At 35.9% G+C, this 22,808-nt stretch overlaps 1 protein-coding gene across 1 annotated transcript; it reads left to right on the top strand.

Moving 5' to 3' along the window:
- Positions 1-2,797: 2,797 nt before the first annotated feature.
- Positions 2,798-22,587, top strand: LOC113501326 (phospholipase B1, membrane-associated-like). The gene is made up of 7 exons (XM_026882447.1): positions 2,798-2,951; positions 17,303-17,558; positions 18,015-18,184; positions 19,554-19,770; positions 20,072-20,220; positions 20,569-20,737; positions 21,126-22,587. The coding sequence occupies exons 1-7, from the start codon at positions 2,865-2,867 to the stop codon at positions 21,314-21,316; spliced, it is 1,239 nt and encodes a 412-aa protein (XP_026738248.1). The 5' UTR covers positions 2,798-2,864; the 3' UTR covers positions 21,317-22,587.
- The last annotated feature ends 221 nt before the right edge of the window (positions 22,588-22,808 follow it).

The following is a 22,808-nucleotide window of genomic DNA, read 5'->3' as shown; positions in this document are numbered from 1 at the left end:
CAACCAGCGGGATCCATTTTGACATACACCTTGTTGTATGCATCTGGGCCCCAATTCTGCTATTTACAACGGCCGTTGAATGAATGAAATTTGGCTTAAAATTATAATTTTTATACACAATAATTGTAAATTCAGTTCGGGACGGTACACTCAAGGTCAATTAACTTCCAATTATTGTATTGGCAAAATGCTTAAGAGAATATTTATAATTTCAAATTTAATCCAATTGCCATTCATTCATCGATCATTGTAAATAGCAGAATTAGGGCCCAGTATTTGGGTAGAGACCAAGGCTACATAATTTCTTAACTTAGTTTAATAATGAAATAACTAATACTGTAAAATACATTAAATAACCACTATTTTTATATTAATGAAGCGTTTTATAAGCTTCATTAGTATAAAAATAGTTCATTAGTGAGGGAATTTTATTGTTTTTAATTTTATAATTTTCATACTTGTTTTCTCTTTTCAGTTCATTAAATTTTGCAGTCGGGTGTTTTGCTGTTATGATAATAATTGTATTAGGTCATATACGTTTCGTTTTGTACTAACGCGTGATTTCAAAACTTGGCACTAAAAGTAGATCTGCAAAGTATTTCACGTCACAAATTAAGGAAAATGCTAGGTACATTATTTAAATACGAATGTTGACGACACACACCTATTGCTAAATTATAAGAATTATACTTGTGGACTTCAAAAAAGGAGAGGGTTTCAATTTGAGTATTATAATCTGGATGAAGTTGATAAAAAAGTTGGCTAATGTGCGTATCGAATAAACGTGGGAGACGTTGCATACCAGTTAGGTAAATTGAGTACGAGAAAAGTCTGAAACTATCCAGTTCCTCTCTCGAGGCAGTTAGTATTGATATTCGCTGTGTGAGCTTTTTTTGTTTGGAAGTCGATCTTTTTTTTTAGTTAAAGTAATTTTGGATCAGCTGTTGTTATTGTCATTTACTAAATAGATGTCAACCTAAGCAAGATCTTCATAAAACTGTTTCTCTTACTGATGTTTATCATGTCGGCAAGAATAAACACTGGTATTATATATCTGCGTAGGTAGTAGAAGCAGTATTATACTGCCTTCTTAGCAATTTACTTCGTCAACACCTTCAGACCATATTTTCCGGTAGTGCTAATCAGAAAGCATAAGCTAAAGTCAGATCTTATGGAATTACAGTTTTTCTTCGGGCTTAGGGCTCGAGTGTAACTACAGTAATCCATGATTAAGTTTGAGTTTTGAACTGGTTTCAGCAGACATCTTGTTTGACTAGTTTACACTTTTGATAATACTAAGTTGGTTCTTGTTCTAGAGTAACAAATCATTTTGTGAAGGCGGCTTTTGTGTTTTTTTTCATAGATATATTTTTCCAAAAAGGAGGTTCGTTGGTTAAAGAAAATCATGGAAACCTGATAAAACTGTACGTCAAGTTATATACAAATTGTAATTAGTATTGCTTAATGAGCCACTCATCACGAAATAGCAAGCTACGTCATACACAATGAACATTAATTAAATAAATTGGCGTAACAATAATATACGATTTTCCTAAACAAAACACAAAAGGAGTTTTTAATTAATTTTAACTTAGTGCACAGTAGAAATTACTTCGGTTAATTATACTATTCATGCGGGTGTTTTACATGTCATAAAATTATGGGCATTCATTGGTGATAAAAAGTAATTAGTATTATTCACATAGTTTTAGTTACATTTGAGTTTCCGCTCTCTTTTCTCACTGGTACTGGCGAATTTAATTGACAGCCATTTTTAATACCGTGTGACCGCCATGCCTATCCGTTGTTATATAATTAATATAACTTATTACTTTGTCAGTTTACTTAGAGTAATAAATTGAAGTAAGCTTAACTAGTTGCGGACACTTTATTTAACATGGCATCAAAATTTGCTCTACAAAAACGATCTCTAACGCGTACGTGAGCTTTGTGAAACCTTAGCAAATAATTTTCCATTTTTATATTTAAAGACAAACCATTTTTGTATTGAGGTGGCAAATCTCTGAAATAGAGATTTCAAAGATTTTGACAAAGTGTGATTACCAAGTTGGTAATCTGATTTCAAAGTAGGTTTATTAGATGACCCCAAAAATAGGTAGGTACATAATGTATCTGGCAATGTTACCTTCCACTTTATACCGCAGGTAAGTTTTTGATTCGTAAAATAAATGGAAACATAATTTAATAAGTCGAAGATTTTTCTGCATTTTTAGGCACAGCTAAATGCTTTTTGTATTTATGCAGCACATTGAAACTAACTTCCAACATTTTAAATCTCCTTGGTTTCATATATAATGCAGTCAGATTTAAAACAAGCGGATGGCTGGATAAAAAAAATAACAGTCTATTTTTTTTATTTATGTGCATATCAATTCGATTGAATTGATATTAACTCAGAAACAGATTTTAAATTTAGTGTAATTATACCTATACATTTAGAATGTACTGGAAGCTTGAACAATAAACAGGTACCTAAGAACACTATGTATGGCCCATGCTGCTCTACATTGGTGAATCCTTGCGATATCCTCCAAAGCCTTGTAGGGGACCAGTCGTAAGGTCGAGTCGCGCGTTAGATCTTGTGCAATATGAGGCGCGCGCTGCGCCGCCGCGCATGTGCCCACATTTTCCCGCCAAACTCCGTACGCGTCCAGACGCGTTCGAAAAACAAAATTATTTGTCAATTGTTTTTTTTTTCATTTTCTTGAATATGGAATTGTAGTTAATATAACTAATAAAGGATTGTTTTTTAAATGGTTTTGTTTTTAAAAAAATAAACATTTTTTTTTTATTATTTCTGTGATTGTGTTGTGTGGTGATAAGTGGTGCGTGATGGTACCACGATGTGGTTGGCGGTGGTTCATCTGTTAGTTGTAACCGAAGCCCTCGCATTGAACATCAGTAACGTTATCTCACCATTCAGCGATGTGGTAAGTTTATACACATTTTCATACCATTAATGACAGAATTTAAGAGTTATTCATGGCGAATAAAAGTAATAATGGACACTACGTCTGTCATTTACGGAGAATAACAAACTATCAAATGTTTCATCTGTACATTTTATTACTACTACATTTAGTTAATTCAAGCAATGTGAGCCAAATGATGTACTTGTATATTTTTGTTGTAATATTTCTGTAGGTAATGTGTGCAACACCTCAATATTCAGAACATTCAAAATAATTTCTGAAATGTCCAGCAAGATCTTATAATAATTTAGCTTACTACAGCTTTACGAAAAACTTCTGTAAACCGATTAAAACTGAATAAGGTAATCTAATATTTGGTGTAGTAACTATATATTTCCTCAAATTTGCTACATATATGAAAAATTGCAAAATTAAAAATATTTATGATGATAATTATTCACACAACAGTTTAATGGTTTGGGCACTAATGCGTGACTGAAATGCAAGCTCTATATTTTCAAAATTGCTTAAACTATGAATGAAGCCTACCTTTGTATTATTAAAAATAGTAATAAACACTTAAATATTAACTAGGTAAGTATATACGTATCACAGTTTATTCTTACTTATTATAAAAAGCACATAACTATCTAATTTATGATATCTCTGCAATTTTGAAGTTATATAAGCCATTATAAAATTGTAGAGATTAGTATTCAAGTCATAGCATTATCCTTGGCATATCAAGTATATGTTACGAGTATATAGTTTGAGATATTAAAGTTTAATAAACTTCATATGTTTAAATAATTATGCCATAACCAAAAGGGTATTAAACCGATTAACCTCAAAGTAAATGTAAAAATAGCAATTCTCAAAAAGAAAGCTCTCAAAAATTTAGGCTTGGATAAAAACATAAAGCAATTTTATTCTGCAATGTTTACAGAAGTTTGTTAGTTATTTACGAGTCCAAGATTAAACACCCACTACAAAAGCCTGCTGCAATGGAAATCTAAAATACGTATCATTCTCAAATGCAGGAGTAAATCTCGTAATGCACAGGTTTTACGTCTATTAAGACGACGATTATCGAGTCGTCAAGACCGTGCCGGGGTTAAATGCCGTCACTACCATCAGTTAAATAAGTTACGTAAGTTATTGTTACGACGCATTGCATCGATAACTAACTGTATCGATTTGATATGATAATTGCAGTGCGTAACTATGCGCAGAATGTCACTGCCTGTGGCAGGAAGTTTCATTTTCGTTTTACTACTTTTAAAGTGACTTGATTTATAGACGCACTTAGATCTTACTTTAAGTGCTCTCTAAAATGTTATACAATTAGGTTTTACCTAAGTATGTATTTGGCCTTTCGTGAAATTGAAGAGTGCCATTGCTACACTATACATCCATCATATCAGCGGTTACTCGGTCAAATAGTTAGAAAAGTACTTGTGAGTGGGTGTAAAAAATGAGTTATAATGGTCGCTTTACCGAACAGTTATTATCAATGTTAGAACATTCACAATTTCAACTTGCATCAAGTATAACCTCGACATTAACAATCCTTTTTTAATTAAACACTTCTTGCTGTCACAATTAGGCGATTTGACTGAAACATTATTAAATTAGAGAGGCCAGAACCGGCTATAAAAACATTAGTATTGCAATCCATACGATAAGTACTATGATCTTAAATTATGTATATTGATCAACTACTAAGTGTATGCCAAGTATGTGGTAACTTAGTAAAAGTGAAGTTTATCAAATAATTATACGGGCGGAGATAATAAATTTAAATTTTATGGTTGCGCCGACAATAGACAACGTAACTTTTACTGTCCTCCGTCTGTGGAGGATCTTACGACACGGTAGACCCTACCATGGGGTTGTCATGAGTCGCTGATTGACTTAAGCCTGTCGAAGTAAGATCACTAAAAGCCAAAAGTGAAATTACCTGCTATCCTTGTATCCTTTATGTTCTTGCCCAAGATTAGAATGTTAGTCAATGTGTGCTGTAAAGCTTTAAAAGTTTCTTACGGCAATTAGACCATCCGTCACGGATTGAATAGTGATACCTCGTCTTAACAAAGAGTGACGCATATGCCACAGGCTAGAGTGCCGACTACATGGTTCTGCTATCACGTCGAGTGCCTATTTAAGTAGTCGCAAACAAGCTGTTTGAGGGAAATGCGTGGATGGATGCCCCTTGGCCACTGCATGTTGCGACATACAAATGTCTATTGTGATGGCTCTTACAGCATCTAAGTTCCACGCCAAGTCTTGCTAAATGGTGACTTAACTTAAGCTAAATCCATGCTTTAAATAGAGTATGTAAAACATAACTTTGTACGTATAATACGTACGTTTTTATTTCTTTTTGCACAAAAGCTCAAAAATACATATTATGTACATGTATTGATAGACTGTGAACAATAATTAAAAAATAAGTCCCTCCAACTAATAGAATTAAGTCATCTGAAAAGGAATTTGTCTACTACGTGATTACCGCAAATTAAACATTAGAGTTACTAGCACTAGCCATTGAGCAAGAGCACTAGGGACAGGTCTATGTGATACAAGCTGTTTGGTAAAGAAAGTAATAGGGCTGTTACAGTTAATGGTTATCGCAACCCAGTAGGTGCCCGAGCCCCAAGTGTTGCGGCGGCTCGGCCGGCCACCGGGCGCGGGCTGCGCTGGCTGCTCAACCTACATTCCCACGTCCGTATTGGATGTTTTATCTAATATAAACTGGTTACTTACGTTACAACTGGATTGTAAGCGTGTTATAGGTCATTCTTTATATCAAGTTAACGCTTAAGCGTTACGGTCGCTCGCAGTATTTGCGTTGGGCTTAAGCTCAATGCTTAGTGCTCGCGTTGTTGCGATATTATTGTTCACGACTTTCAATACGCTTTGGTAATAAGTTTAGTCCCGTATAATAGAAACAGTTAACCGAATGGGCCATTACCCAATTCAAATACTAACGCACTGCAAATATAGATGTTTTATTCATTAGTCAACAGGCTAAAAATATACTATTTGCAATATCAAGAGAGCAAACAACTCTATGCTGCTATGCCTTTATTATGGAAATGTTTATAAGTATTCAATATTTGTTTTTGAATGTAAGCAAACCGCACTAGTGTTGCCTTGCACTTGACTGTTGGAGATGAAGGTAAGCTATGTTGTGGATGCCCAGAGCGAACACCTTTGCAAGGACATTTCTAACCTTAGGGCTATCATTTATATTGAACTAGTTTTTCGCCCGTGGCTTCGCCCGCGTCGATGTCGGTTATATGGCGTTTCCAAGAGAACTCTTCAAAAGTCCGGGATGAAAACTATCCTATGTTGTTTCTCAAGGTCAACTCTATGTCTGTACCAAATTTCATTAAAATCAGTTCATTAGTTTTGACGTGAAAGCGTAACAGACAGACAGACAGAGTTACTTTCGCATTTATAATATTAGTATGGATGGTATGGTATTATAGGGATGGATTTGTGTATCTAAATAATTTGTGAATAAAGTATAGAGTCTTAAAGTGAGGAATTTACGTTTTAACAAATTCGTTTTTGGATTCCACCAGTTTGGAGGAAAACAGCTTACAACTAATTACTATTTCAGATCAACCTTATGAAATATGGTTCATCTTCAATTTGACCAGCCAAAGACCGGTATTACAGGAAGTCTCAAAATAGACATATATAATAGATCAACATTAATAAGAGCAACAAACCTGCTTTTTCGTAATTTTAAGCGCGTATCAATAAAAATGCCGATAGCTTGCGTAAGTACCGTGGTTCATGTTACGGAGAAAGAATGTTAGATGCATGGGGAAATGTCTGTCTATCTTGATGTGTGTCACAGCGACAAAACTCTTCAACAACCCTATACCCTAGCACTGTAACTGTTTGGGGGAACAGTAAAAAGCTGCTACGTTTTGTTTAACTACTAATTTTTGTTAGTTCCAGTCATTGTTTTGTAAAGTTGACTTTAAGATAGAAATTTGCGCAGTTATTACAGTAACTAATATGTGTTTAAAGAACTATAGAGTAAATTTTCAAAATCATAGACAGTTTTTCTAAACCTCTTAATTAGAATAGAACCCCGGGCATAATGCCTGTATGAACGTTACCAAGCACATACTCTTCTGAAGTATAGTTAGCAACACCTGAAGAGTATTCTAATACATTTCCTATTGACACAACACTAGTGCAGATAAAAGCTCGCCTGCGTCTCAGAGATATGTACTTATCTCTCAGATGTATACGACACACTATTTATTACTACACTAACAAAGCAATAATCCATTAAAAAGTACTATTTTCAGACATTTCATTGTACAATATGAAATAATTAAGATAAGTTTATAGTCACATTCAGCAATGATTAAAACTCTTAAAAACAGTGGGCAGATCCGCGGCGCACAGTAACCTAGTGCCGCTTATCTTAACTCGTATCTTATGTTAATCCGGTCCGCGTCGAAACCATCTGTTGTATCATAAAACATCTTATTCTCACGATTAATGATGCTTCTTACTATCTATTGCCCTTTACAAACGCGAAAACAGAGATTGACTTCTTTGACATTTGAGTTGTAATTTGTATTAAGTAGGAACAAACAAATAAGTGTCAATGGTTGAATCATTCGAGAGCCCGCTGATGGTTGCCGTGGCTGTTACATAAGTACGGAGTCCGAATAGTCCGATACATTAGCTTGTCAATGGACAGGTGTATCCTATTTGTTAAGATTGTGCCTGTCTCATGGAAATACCATGTAGTCTGGTGGTAACTTATCATTCGGCTTACAGGTATTAATTGATTTAGAATGTAACTTTTTTATTATTCTTTAAGTATATATTATGCGTGCCAGTAAATTACCTATGTTAAAAGATTTATAGGTATGTGTTGCTTTCGGCTTACGTTTGCAAACAATCATAGAACCATCACATTATGTTGATTTGCATAATACCTTTATTCGTTAGTGTTTCCTGACTCTATAATTAAGTCTTAAGTATTTAAAACTTTATTATTATGATTTCGTGAACATAAATGATTTATCCTTGGATGTCTTGTAAAAGTAACTTTCTCTATCAGTCGACGAACTTAATAAAAAAAGTATTTAGTAATAGTTGATGCGTTGCAAGAGCTTTGATAAAATAAGCTCTAGTTTACCACAGAGGACTCAATAAAACCGTTGCGCCACGGACCAAACAAAAACTAGATGCAAAGATTTTATTACTTGGACTATTTACAGCGAAGGATTGGATTTATTTAATGTTTTACCTCATAGAAGAAACGTGTTTCTTAGCGTAAACCAACCTGTTTTTGCATTAGCAATACACGAAGGCATGTTTTGATTAAATCGTTAAATAACGCTGCGTTTCTTACTATCCAAGTGTCCAGTCGTCCTCTTGCAGCGCTTGTCAAAGAAATATTACGAATTTGACCAAAACGTCCTTAAATTTTTGATCATAGTTCAACAAAATCAAAGTTTTATTTTTTTAGACATTGCTATATGAACTTATCTCTGAAAAAACCACGTCCATGTCAGAAGAAATCTTATACTATTCGGATACCGCCTTAAAAGAACGGAACTCGAAAACGGCCAAAACGTGGAAAGTTGGGATGATTGGAGAACCCCTAAGTGACCTCTATCACTGGGCCAACGTTCGTCACTACTTCTCCGGACCCCCTGCGGAGACAATAGTTTCATAAGGTACTAAAATATTAAATTATTCATGTTATAACAATTTCCTAATTCAAGTAAAATCCAATCACATGGCAAATACCCAAATTGCCCAACTGAAACTCTCCTGACTTGGGAATTTACCCATTCAGCCACTTAGTCAAGTGTTGTGCAAGTAAACTGTTTCCAATATTTCGCATGTTTCCATGGGAATTATTAGAGACACTATTAAAAATTGATTGAGGTTTTTATTGCACTTTGCGATTAGCAAAATGCTTTTAACCTCGAGAATAATGTTACTACAATGCATTCAGGCTCTAGAGTAAAAAACAAACATTAGGAAAGAGTTCCCAGCCAACCTTTCCCTGCCTATCACATGCCAAGGTTATTTTGACTGTCGTAATCATATCATCACTTCTTCATTTACATGTCATATGAGTTTGTATCCGAGTGGCGACTGCGTGTCTAGCCCATACGCGTCACTGACCATCCACTAATTAGGGGCAATTATAAAATATTTAAGATTTTTTTATTAATAAATTATCTAGGTTATTTAATTATAATGGTTAAATATTTAATTCTTGAGTAATGTTGCTTCATTCAGGATACCAAAGAAAAGATTGTGTGCAGTTATTTATGGGTCAATAAATCAGTTGGAATAGATGTGAATTAATTAAATGCTGCCCATGATTAAATTGAAAACAAAACTATTCTTCATATTCTTATTTATTTCAAGAAAACAAATTAGATGCATAAATTTTGCATTAATATTGAAATAAAGTGGTATATGGTCAAAGCAAAATCTGTGTCAGTTAATTCTTGTCTGGTAACAGATGAGCAACATTTATCATAATTTAGAAATAGTAGATTTAGTTTTAAAATTTCGTAATTAATTAATCTTACTTCTGTCTTCAATATTTATATTTCTTGAATGTTTTTCAAGAAATATAAATATTCTCGGTAACCTCAAATAATTGAAAATAATAAAATCTGACTGTGTACGCTAAATAATAAAAAAAACTTTATATTCTCCAGGAAAACATTTGTCTTTGACAATTAATTATTGTAAACCCATGCAATTCGTTAGACTAATTTATATTTGTGAATTTGTGATATAATGATTTCATAGCGGGCAAGCCGCTTGCTCTACATTATTACGAATATCAAACAGATTAGTATGTTAATTGGTATCTGATTGAATTTATTAGTTTCTTGTTACACGTGAGCAAATCAGCGCCGAACTCACGTGTGTCCCACGGCTCAGTTGAACCAACCATAGTACTCAACTTCCGCATTTTACCTAACATTATTAATTATGTGCACTTTTTCATTTCTCTACCTGTTGCCAAAGTTTTGTGCGGTTTATAGGATGTAGCCTAACATTTATAGAACAACACTCACCGTGTCCTAGTTCTGAGATTACGTTTTTGACAATAAACCTATGAAAACACGTCTTTGTTTGTTACGGAACCTTACGTGACTCTGACGGACAATTACTCACTCAACTAGCGACTAGTTTATTCCGCAGTCATTTTGATTCGTTTCTAAATATTTTGGGCAATCTGTTTATACGTGAGCTCTGATAAAGTCTAGAACTTCCTTGGTTCTTTGAAAAACGATATATAAGATATTGAGGGTTATAATAACCGCGGAAATAATTGTAATTAGACGGGGTCACACGGTCAACCGACGCTTAGATTTTATATCTATTTATAATCATACTCGATGCCAACTTCTTTAGGAATTATAAGTTTAGTATTCTGGCTTAACATATGATAGCCATCCTTGGATTGCAGCAGAGGCGGTTAGCCTATAGCTAAGCTAATCACCGCAACCTCATGGCCTTACTTCACGCGAGGGACGTATTACCTAACACCTTTATGTCATACACGACACCTTTGTTCCATCGTTAGTGAGACTTATAATTAGCAATACTTTTATATTATCAGTTAGTTATTGGTTGAGGCTAAAGTGGTTTAGTTAAATGCAGTTACAAGTGAAATTATTTAATTTGAATAAGTCTGCGTAAAGCTTCAATCGTCAAAGTAGATTGAATCTTCAAGGAGTTCGTGCCATTTCGTTTTTGATAATCAATCTGTATATGAAAACATGCAAGACATGAAAAGTACAGTCGAAATATTCTGACATTATATAAATGACCAAGAATAAGAAGCACACATAATAACTAATTACTCAATGCCGAAACCAACCGATTACCAGTCATATCGTAGACCTTGTTAAAATACATTTCTTTACATAATTTGCACTTCAAATATTTCAAATCAATCAACTTAATCTAATGAGTTACACACCACTTACATGTGTAGCGGTCATTGACACAGATATTTCGTTCTGACGTTTGTGCAAATATTTGTCTTACCTAACAATTTGCCAATATTTAATACCAATGTTTCCGCTTTTGTTTCGTTGTTACTATAATGATCGGTTCGAATCCCACGGGGACAGTGACCTACAAATAAGAGGTTGTGAAAAAGTTTAGGTGGCTGCTTCTAGTAGTTTAAGAAATTTGTATGTTCGGCAGGTTACGTTCGTAAAGAAGGCCGAGAATAAGGAGGATGATTGCCAATAAACTTAGTTAATTAATTGTGCAAAAGAAAAAGTCGTTCTAAATCTGCAATTGATTTTGACGTGATGGTTAACATTGGCAAAAGCTTTTGCACATTCGATGTTGGAAAAAGTATTTACCGGTATAGCGAACATATTATTGTTAAACCTAGGAATAACTTGTTCCTGAAGAATACAGTGGTCATGTAACATTTATTTGTGGAATTGTTTTGAACCGTAAAATATGAGAACCGGAAGAGTAATGCGTATGTCATACAGGTCTTTATGCAACACATATGGACGGTACACAAAAGGCAGTGACTGTCCAACACGGTGACACCTGTTAGACTGCCTTAGCGGAGGACCAGCGACTAACCTGGTACAGTTAATAATATAACACAATGAAATAGAGTATTATCAAGTGACCAAGAAAGTATTAGAACTTGTAACTCTACTTGCACACACGGCACTGATAGTTCTTTTCGTAATCTAAGAACTTCTATGAATTAGGTAAATGTTATCATTGCCAAGTAAGCTATCATGAGCATTATTCCGTTGTTTTAATTTCTACTGCTCGTTCGATGTTAACGACACGATTTAATGATGCCCAATTTATAATCAGTTTTACTGTTGGTGCCAAAAACTTAAATAAATATTTTACTTAATAAGAGGTGTGCAGTGATACTAGTGTAAGTACTTTATGATCGAGACATGATTCTCCTCGGTCGTGACGCGTGACTTACGAATGTGTTAAGATAAGATTGATAGTTAAACCTTTCCGCTAACGAAATACTATTCAATTAAGTGTATGTACCATAAAATGCTGCAATCTAACGTGAAATTAATAAATGTTATACGATTTTCTCAATTATTTCTCACGGATCATATTGGGTATCAATTGAGTTGCGATCGTGTGAAAAATAGATTATTAGTAAGTGACAAGTATTGTTTCAAATTACTGTTTTATACTTGCGATCACGTGAGATATTCTAGACATTCTAGTGGGAATATATATTGTTTCTAATATCAACCAATTTAATGTTTCTACTTAATCTGTTAATGTGACCTACTTAGCTGACTGATAGACACTTGCAGGTTGAATCAATGTTAAGTGTCTTTTAGTTATTACATTTGTACAAATGCCTGTGATCGATCGCATATGATTCACTCCATTCATTACTCATGTCTAGACATTGATTGAAGGTTATAACAATGTTACTGTAGTTAGTAGAGATTATAAAAACGTGCTTTATTTGATGACAAAATCATGAGCTGTGTATTTAACAATAGTAACTGTATTTGTATTGAATTCTTCATTTCATTGGCCTAGCCTTTTCCCAACTATGTTGGGGTCGGCTACCAACTTAACTATGTTAAATTGAAAAGTTAATTCAAATGATTGTAAATAACAAAAAATGTAGCTCCTTAACAATCTAAGGAATAAACCTTATAACTTCGCGATACCGGGAACCAGTTTTTCTTTTGTCTTATCTTTGTTTATATTTGGTTCCATGACGGTTCCGGTATCATCAAAATATGAACACTATCCATTCTCTTTCGTCTAGACAGCCTGTCTCCACGGCACCAGCTTGTGTGAAACTCGTCGACAACAAGAGTTACTCGGATGTTACATGTGCTAGCCCGAATACAGGTGTAACCAGTTTGCCTAGGCGAGACAGTTGTGCCCAAACTTAAATGATTGTTGGAACGTAGGTTAGTCGTAAGTGGAACTGATTGCCTCTACGCATGTGCTGAGTAGTTATATCTAACGTTTGCCCCACATCCGTTAGGACGAGTTTTTTAAGGTAGTATTTTTGTTGCATATTCAGAAAAGATAGTAAGTTTCCCTTAAATACCATTGTTTATTAAGGAGATAAATTCATCCCAGTTCATTTCTACAATCGTCTTTCAGTCAGACAACATATGACCTTACCTTGTTGTTGTGAGTAAGCCAGCAAAAGTACAAAATCCTTTTCTTATATTTGTAAGGATTAAATTTGCAACACAAGTTACTTGAAAACTATCGGTAGCTTCCTAAAATTTTAGTCCACAAACCCCACGGTGGTCGCCATTAACAAAAAATAATTATTTGATTGAAAATACCGGACGGTCTGAATTAAAGAGTGTCCTGCTCAAGATCAGCTTAATCCGTAGTCACCTCGTAATCAGTAATACTTTGCGGAAGAAAGATTTCTAATCAGCTGTCAAGATTACCTACTATTCCGACATTCAATTAAATATAAATCCTGATTAATATTGGAATAAATGTTAAATAATTAATTATAGCTGCTTCATAACTAATTAGTTAAGAATACACACGCAACGAGAGTGCGTAAATTCTAAAAGATTGTGGCCGAAACGGTAACATCTTACATAAATGAAATAATTCTGTTACGCACGTTACCATAACTGAAGGTTACATTTAAATAAACGAATGGGATGTATAGTATCCGGATAGATGTATACACTGCTGGTAATACTAGGTAGTAACTAGACTACAACGGACATTGAAGAATTGGGCTAAAAGAATATAAATATTCATATTTTAATTTGTTAAGTACTTACATGCAATTTTTTTGTAATCTTATAGAATGTTTCGGTATCTCTTGGCTTACAACGACATTACCTAACATTCGATTTTATTAATTTTTTTTCAAAGGAAATACATCGTATCACATGCTCCCCATTTTTCCGCTCCACAATTTTTCCCACAGTTACGCGATCATCTTATCAATATCCTCTACACCATACGTAAGTAGGCTCTCAAACTAGTCGGCAACAAGAAGGTCAATAGTACATCAAAGCATTTCTTTGTAGTAGTCGCTTGCGTAACGATTATACGTAATTGAAATATTATCGATGCAGGTACTATAAGCTTAATAAATGTAATCGGTGACTTTTTCCAGGGTTATCGACGGTAAAAATAATGGCGCTACGGTTTTATTTAAATTGGAGATTATTTATATTTGGATTGCTGTGTAATTAATGTGAGGAAAAAAGTAGACTTGTGTTACGAGTATAAAAACATTTTCTTTTCAACAGAAAGCTACAGCATCCTGTCATTATACTGTACATTTCGAAGAGTTCGTAATTAACTCTGTAACTACTATCATCAGGATTTATGAGCTTTTTTTCGTATTAGCTTTATTATTCATGTAAATATTAGGTATCAACCCTATTACTGAACTACCTCTGTCTACCAAGCGATTCACCCACATATCAGGTCAATTGACCCACAAAATTTGACCAATACATAATTACAGACGGGCGTTCCAAACGCAGCGTTTTGTTTAGAAGCTGCTGTAATCACGGGATGCTTCTTAGATATTTGTGTGTGATTATGATTGATGTTGCATCGTAGAGAGATCAAATAACCGTGATATAAAACATACAGTAATGTGATTTGTTAAGCTTGGCTAATAATAGTTATTGCTTCGAAGTGAGATGCGCAGTTAGAATAGACGGATGATAGGGGTCAGCAGGGATCACTAAGATTAAGATAAAGATTATAAAGATTCGATTAGGCCGAGAAATAACTTTTGACATTACGTAACATACGTATACTCGTACCTACGAATGTTACAAAGAATCTTCTCGTCCGATATCAACCAAATAGATGTCTGCGATTGCCTCTCCTTTTTTAACCAATTATATCATTACAATATATTTTACAACCATTTATTTACATATCATTTCTTTATAACGTGTGGTAGGAAAATAACTACCGATTACCGATGTCTAATTAAGCGCTAGTTCGCTCGTCTCCGTATGTTTACGTAACCAAAACAAATAATGAACAGTAAAAGACGGTCAACAGGACGATCAGTAGGACAGGTGACCCGACCTTACTGTCGCTACGAGGGACGAAACCCGGATGTACACTCATACAAACTAGGATGTTATATACATTCCAAGTTTATATAACACTGTGTTGATTTGATAGGAATTGTTGAGCAGTATGTAAAAAATAACTATTTTCTGTGTGCCTCAATACAATATGTATATTTAAACAGTTACACGGAAAACTTATATCGCTTCCTGTATCTTTGTCAAGTATTTGTTTACCGTACTGATGTCTTGCTACAGCTGTGTAGTAGTACTTCGTAGTCTAATTTGCGGTTTGCGGCAACGCACGACCTGCCGCCATCCATTATTTAAAACATGAACCAAAAGTTACATAATTATAATTTATTGTTAACGCATGTAATTAAAACACAATACTCCATAGCAACATTTGCACAGCGAGATTGTCGGTCTGCTCGCGTCCGTGCGTTGCGTGCGCGCATCTAAAAGCGTCACTTGATAGGCGCACGCTTTCTCATTACGCGCCAAATGAATCTCAATCAGTTTGCCCACGCGTTTCAACATACCAACCGGTAAGTGACAATTAACTGAATGCTATGCGGTGAATTAGATTACACCGAAAAAGGCGAGTAATCGGTCATTCAATGGAATTTAGTTTAAATTCGAGTCAGATAAAGTATCGAGTAGTAAAGTAAAGCATCTAGATAATGTTGTGGTGAATGAAACGTAACGCAGGTGTTTCTTTACGGCGCCTCCGTTTGACCTGATTGATCTCAATTGATAAGCTTCATAAATGTATCATGCAAAAATTGCAACTAAGATACTTAAGGTTACTCTATGCATAAATACGTCTACAAAAGTGTCAGCATCGCATAAATGGCGTGATATAAAAGATGTTCCATTCAAACTAGGGATTTCACTTTTGTTCCATGATATGTTATAAATTGGCCTAAATCTAGTATTATAAATAGTCCAGGTTTTGCAATATAACTGAAAACTAAGCACGTTACAAAGTAAACAAACAGTTGACAATAGGTATCATTCGTTCAATATGTAGCACATTTCCTTATAGCGTAATAAACAATTGGCAAATAGTTAGAGCGCATCAGGCGCGGGTCGCCTAATGTAAAAAGCTCAGCGGCATGTAAACACGCGAGCAACACAGTTGGGTTACATCTCACGTAGCGAACTACTCTGTGCCACTTATTATTCGCATACATTCGATGAACAGCAAGAAGAAGTATTCGTTATTGTAAAATACAATGTACAAGTGTTCTGAATTAGCCAAAGCATATTAGATACAGCAAGACTAGGCTTTTGGGATCTACATATTTACCTGACAGACTTTTTTTCCAGCAGCAAAGCCAAGAAATAAGCTTACCACATATTTTTTAAATAGTCATTGTTAGGTAAGTATTTATATAAAATGCTTGAATTAAGTATATTCTAGATTTGCAAATATTACGCAATGCGGGTTTGTGAGAGATCATTGTTAGCGATATGACCACTTATTGCACATTTCCTCTTTTTGTAACGACGAACAAAGCAAAATAAAAAGTTTATAACTGGACTTACCACAGCTAACGAATTATGAAAAAAAGAATATAAGATTTTTACATGTGTGCGTGACACAATGTAGAATACGGATTAAATTCAGAAACCATACTATGAACGTGGACTGAATACATACATTCAAGTAAGCCTTTTAGCCTTAATCAGTGTTTAAAACCTCAACATGAAAATCTCAAAGAATTTTAAATTGCGCTCGGTGACACAATACCACTTTAAATTCAAGATGTGCGTTGAATGTGCGCATGAGTGTGCAACGCAATGCTGTTACCGTAACTTTACACTTGAGGCCGGGAAAACTGCGCGCTTTGAGGACGCGGCAATGAAATGACCGACCTTGTGCCTTGCTCGCCACTGTAATATAAATAGCTGTTAATGAAGTACCGTTTTAGTCTATTTGTCAAGTGTGTAAAATGATATTATTAGGTCCATTAACCTGGTGCGTTACCTAATATGGCCAGTTTGTGATTTGTTGTTAGTAAGTAGAGCGCGCGTTGAGTTATTCAGCAAACACATTAAGTAGAGCCGAAGGAATATTGCTCTGTGAGTTGGTTTGTCTTATGTATATTTACTTACGCATGACGATCTGTCAATAGTTTGACGTAGTCTATTATGTAAGGTAGAGGAACTCGGCAAAGGGCAAACTTTATGCACTCGGGTTAAGTGTATTGAGGTATTAGCATGGTTAACGCAAACCTTTACCAACTATAGTCATGAAGTAACAATCCCTGTTTCCAGTTGCAAGTCCGCTACCCGTCTCGCAAGTCGCACGTGCGGCGTCAGCGCGCCATCCCGGCGTCGGTGCCGTTCCCGTGCGCGGACGCGGTGTCGTGGGGCCGCAGCCCCGAGCGACCCACCTCCGTGCACAGGCTGAGGCCGGGTGACATCGACGTGGTGGCCGCCATCGGGGACTCCTTGGTGGCCGGCAGTGGCGCGCTGGAGGAGTTCGCTCTCGGAGCCTTCGTCGAGTATAGAGGAGTGTCCTGGTGCGCTGGTGAGTCTCTAACATGGTAACTTGAATTGGTAAAGGTTTATGAAAGGATAACTGTACTTAATCGTATAGCAAAATGGTTTCTTTCTCCAAACTATATAGTAGTTTCATCTGAGAATGCGGCAAAGCATTTGCAAAAAGCTGATTTATGAAGGAGATCAAATAGATTTTATACCAAATACCTATTTCTGATCTATCGATATCAAAAGTCAGTGAACACGTAACATAAATCGATGGTCCACCATAATATTCTATCAGTTACCGCCTGTGGTTAGCTTTACTTAAACCGCGGTTTCCTGACTGCTATCATCCATATAAACCACTAATAGTTTCATAAACGTAACCGATCTATTTATCTACAGGGTGAACGTTCATCAATCGAGTCGTTAGTATATTTCAGATCTATGTAATAAATCTTGTATTTAATTAAAAACTGAAACAAAGAACATTTCCTTTAAGGCGGCGATGCATCATGGCGGGAGTACCTCACGTTGCCCAACATCCTGAAGGAGTTCAACCCGAACCTGCGCGGCTACTCGACCGGCACCGGCGAGTGGCTCACCAGGAACGCGCAGTTCAACGTCGCCTTCCCCGTCGCCTCCGACGAAGATGCTCTTAAACAAGCTAGGGTGAGTACTGAAGTACCGAAGATGCTCTTAAACAAGCTAGGCTTTCCTTTCCTAAAACTGCCTTAAAATTTTTCGCACGAAGACAAAGCGAACAAAACTTAATGCAATTCCGTTCAAACTTTACAGAATTCCAATAGCCTTCTGTCTACGAGTATATCATTACACCAGCTAAACAGTATTGATTGCTAAATTACAAGGAGAATATTAACGGACTTCTTTACATTGTTGTGCGTTTCTTTGACCGCAGTCACGGGTATTGAGTACGATCCAGTTTGAGACTTGGCCCATCACACCAGTGCGATAATGCTACTACATGTGCTGAATTGAATTGAAAATTCAATAAAGAAGACCAAATAAGATTACCTAATATAAATTAATATCATGTAACTTGAGTAAACAGCACTTACTTAAGTATGTTACACGTATATTATTATTGTATCTAAGTACACATCGATGTGTGCAGTTATTTGGCAATTCGTACGATTGCAAATGTGTGGAAGCAATGTTTTTTGTTCAGCTTATGGAGCGTGACCCAAACATCACCATTTCTACACGTTTGTATGCTTGCTAATCGATTATTTGCGTTATTTAGGCAGGTTTAATTAGACAACTGACCCAGTCAAAGTAGTCAATGCCGTATCTAGGTGTACACGTAATTAACCAATGCTGTGTTAATGTCAAGTCTTTAAGCATCATTTTGTTGCGATCTCCTGTATTTCTCCACTGAGGTTTTGGTTAAACTTTTTTTATTAATCCAGAGAGTTTAATAAAGGCTGAAGGCCAAGCTAAATGCTTCATTATATAGATGTTCTTAATTCCACTTGTATGAAAAAACTTCAGTGCTTTCGATGGTTTGTCCCAAAATCTTTACAATTATTTTATAGAACCTTTACCCCATCATATTAAATTAACAAAAGACTGTAACCGTTGACCCGGAAGAGACAAGCTCTGCGGTCGCGTCACGTGAGGTCGCAACAACCTTTGCAGTGTTTGTTATGTCATTAGAATTAACAAATAAGTGACAATGGTAAACAAGCCGTTCTAAGCAATTATCGTACTTGAGAGAATCAATAGTCAATATTTGTACATTTATCAATAAGCTTGACTAAACTTTACCTTTCTATCTTGAACTGTATGTACAAATAAGTACTGTAACTATTTGTGTCGCCCATTATATTAAGGTGGCTCATTTTTTCGTGAACTAAAAGTTCAACACAATTACTAATTTTCGATTTTTTATTTCTAACAGTATTTATTAAATTTCTTAGAAATATTTTTTTTTATAGTCATACATAGGATTGAAACATATGTGCAGTAGGTGCAAATAACTGCTCTACAAAACTCTAGAGACACATATACCATGTTCCAGATCGTAGTAGCCCGTATGCGGTCGTCCCCGGATATCGACATGGAGCGCGACTGGAAGATGATCACAGTGTTCATCGGCGCCAACGACCTGTGCTCGGCGTCCTGCCTCAACCCCATCTCGTGGTCTCCCGCCGCGCACGCCAAGAAACTCGCCAAAGCGTTGGACTACCTCCACAAGCACCTACCCAGGACTATTGTTAATTTGGTACCAGTATTAGGTATGATTGTACTCAAAAAACTCATCCCATTTCATTTTCTTTTATTTTTATTGCTGCTACAGCTCATTCACAAGATAGCATTTGTGCGAGAATGACACTTAGGTAAGTGTCGTTCTAAAATTACTATCTGTTTCACATTCAAATAAATCGTAACGAGGACATCATGACACCTCGACGCGATATTTCGCCGTGTATACTACATTCGCTGTGCGTGATTTTGTCCACATCTGCTATTTATCCACTTTACAGCAAGATATGAAACAGTTTTATTTTCCAACCGATGTTCTTCACTTGTCACCAGACGTGTCGGTATCAATCCGCGTGCTGCGGCCCATGATGTGCCGGCTGATGCACTCGCTGTTCTGCACCTGCTTCCACCACCAGGGAGGGAACGAGCTCTACGACCTCGTGCGGATGGCCAGGCTCTACCAGAAGGCTGAGGTGGCGCTGGTGAGATACTTATTATCCTAAATTCTTCTTCCATAGAACTCAAATCATTTTCATACTGATCGGGGATTTTCTACTGTGACAGGTTATAAGAAATGTTACTTTTCAAAGACAATAAAATATCCACTTAAGCCATGTACATATACACTAGGAAACAAATGCAACGTTTTAGGAATTCCGAACTGACTTTTACAAGTAAAGCAATAAGCAACATTTGGCGCTACATCAGCCCACCCAATGTTGCCTAGAAGATACAAAGATGCACCCTGTCGATCCATGGTCCCAAAGTGACGTAGTGTTATATTATTGTGGTTTCCGTCACTTATTCTAATCCGGACGAGCTCGCACCAGGTGGAGAGCGGTCGCTACGACACCCGCCCAGACTTCACAGTACTAGTGCAGCCCTTCATGCGTCTGTTCAACGCGCCGCTGCCGCCGACGCGGCCGCTGCCGCTCGTCATCCACCAATCCTACATCACGCACGACTGCTTCCACTTCTCCCAGAAAGGACATGCTTTAGGTAAGGAGATCTATTGAAATAGTACATCTTTGGATTATCTGGATATTTTCTCTAGCATATTGAACTTTCCAACGTATTTTCTTTAGAAGGTTCTGGATTTTTTACTCTTCGGGGTAATAGGGAAATTCATCTTAAACATTTTGGTGACTTCAAAATCTATGTTTTGGGTTTAAGAATTTTAATTTTCCACCACCGACTGCAAGACAAAAAGTCTGTACTTTAAAAGAGACCGCGACCCCCTGAGTTTGTTTCGATATTGCTTCTCAGGGTAGTAGTTATCAAATGTTTTTTGTACGAGACAAAACTGGTAATGTTATCTGTGAAGAACTAGAGTTAGTCCGACTAGTTAATATGGGTATTCTTATGATACGTGTTGGTCTGCCGGCAGCGGCCAACCTCCTGTGGAACAACCTGCTGGAGCCGGTGGGCAACAAGTCCGACGACGTGCCGCCGGTGCTGCTGCGCTCGTTCCGCTGCCCCTCGCGCCGCGCGCCCTTCCTCTTCACCGCGCAGAACTCGCGCCAGTTCCTGCGCAGCGGCAAGCAGGACGGGGCCGACGACATCTTCCTAGAGAAGTAACAGCTGGCTATGAGGAAAGATGCTATGTAACCTAAATAGGTCAGGGGCCTATCAATACCTCTTAAAGTAATGTTTGTTTTTATAAATTTTGTCTGAACTATTATGTGGAGCGACATCTCTTTTATATGACTATACTTAAATGATAGAACGGTTTATAATATGCGTATCGTTTGAGGCAGTAGCATCAATTTGGGACCCAATTTAGTCGGGAGTTTAAAGATAAATATTAACGTGTGAGTGAGCCGTTGTATCATTTAAGTTTTGTCGTATTTGGAAACGAGATGCTCTACATCTCGTATGAACTATGTGCTATCGTAATGTGCTTGTGTAAATTAATACGGTTGTATGAGGTGCAATCATGGAAACTGATGGAGCTTTCTTGAGAGGCTCTTCTGTGTGAAATTGATACCTAAAGGTTGTAATATAATGATTGTGACTATGCGATAAGAAGTTAAATACGAAGCGTAAGTTAGTAAAATGCACACTGACTGGAAAAAAATTGCTCAATAATTCAGGATCAATGCCAAAGTGAGAAAATGCGACAGTTTGAATTTTTGTTACAGATCTAAATGCAAAAAAAAAGTTATTCTATTGCTATTACCGTATCTTTGAGTATATTGTAGTTCATTACTAAATTGTTTAGTAGTGATTTATGTGTACATTGTTAAAAATAACGTAAGTAAGGACAAAACATGACAAATATATCGAAAACCATTGACAAGATTTCTAATAGGGATGACGACTGGGTTTCAAAAGTAGAAGTCCATTTAGCAAGTCAGAAAGCAAAGCAAAGCAGTTAAATATATTACACTCGTATGTTGACCTTTGCTGGAATTAAAAAAAGTTTAAAATTGCTTATGACTGCCGAACGGATATAGGATACGAAAAATATTCGTTATTCCTATTTTTATTATTTAAACAGTTAAAGAACAACTGTTTCATCATGCAATTTATAAGGTAGAAGGCTTGTCGATGTCCCTTATTTATATAAAGTGCCTGTTCAGTGACAAGGATGAACTAGGGAACTATAGCAGTAAGTACTTCGAACAAAAACTTGTCAAATATTTATACAATAGATGTAGATTATGTATGTTTGTGTACATAAATAAATGTTAACTTTGGTCATATTTTAATGGCTTGTAAGGTAATTTAGTTTAGGTACTGGTAGTAAAAACCTCATAGACGCTTAAGAAGTAATTTCATTTTATAATTTTATATTTGAAGTTCAAGTTTGAATATGAACTGAAATATTTACACACTTTGTAATAAAATACCAGTAATAAAACATCTTACTTTGTAAATATTTCATACCTGTCTAAACAGACCCTAATTACAGATTTCAATCTTAAATAGTTTAAAAGAAATCTGAATATAATTTATTTAGACCTAATCAGTATCTCAATACGTCTAGCTTTGTAAAATAATTTCGATTTTTTTAAACTAGATATTACTTGACAATAGCTCAATGTTGTGATTTAGTTACTTATAAGTA

Source organism: Trichoplusia ni, chromosome 15, assembly GCF_003590095.1.
Source record: "Trichoplusia ni isolate ovarian cell line Hi5 chromosome 15, tn1, whole genome shotgun sequence".
Lineage (NCBI taxonomy): Eukaryota > Metazoa > Arthropoda > Insecta > Lepidoptera > Noctuidae > Trichoplusia > Trichoplusia ni.
Note: the sequence above shows the minus strand (reverse complement) of the source record. Positions and strands in the feature narration are given on the sequence as shown.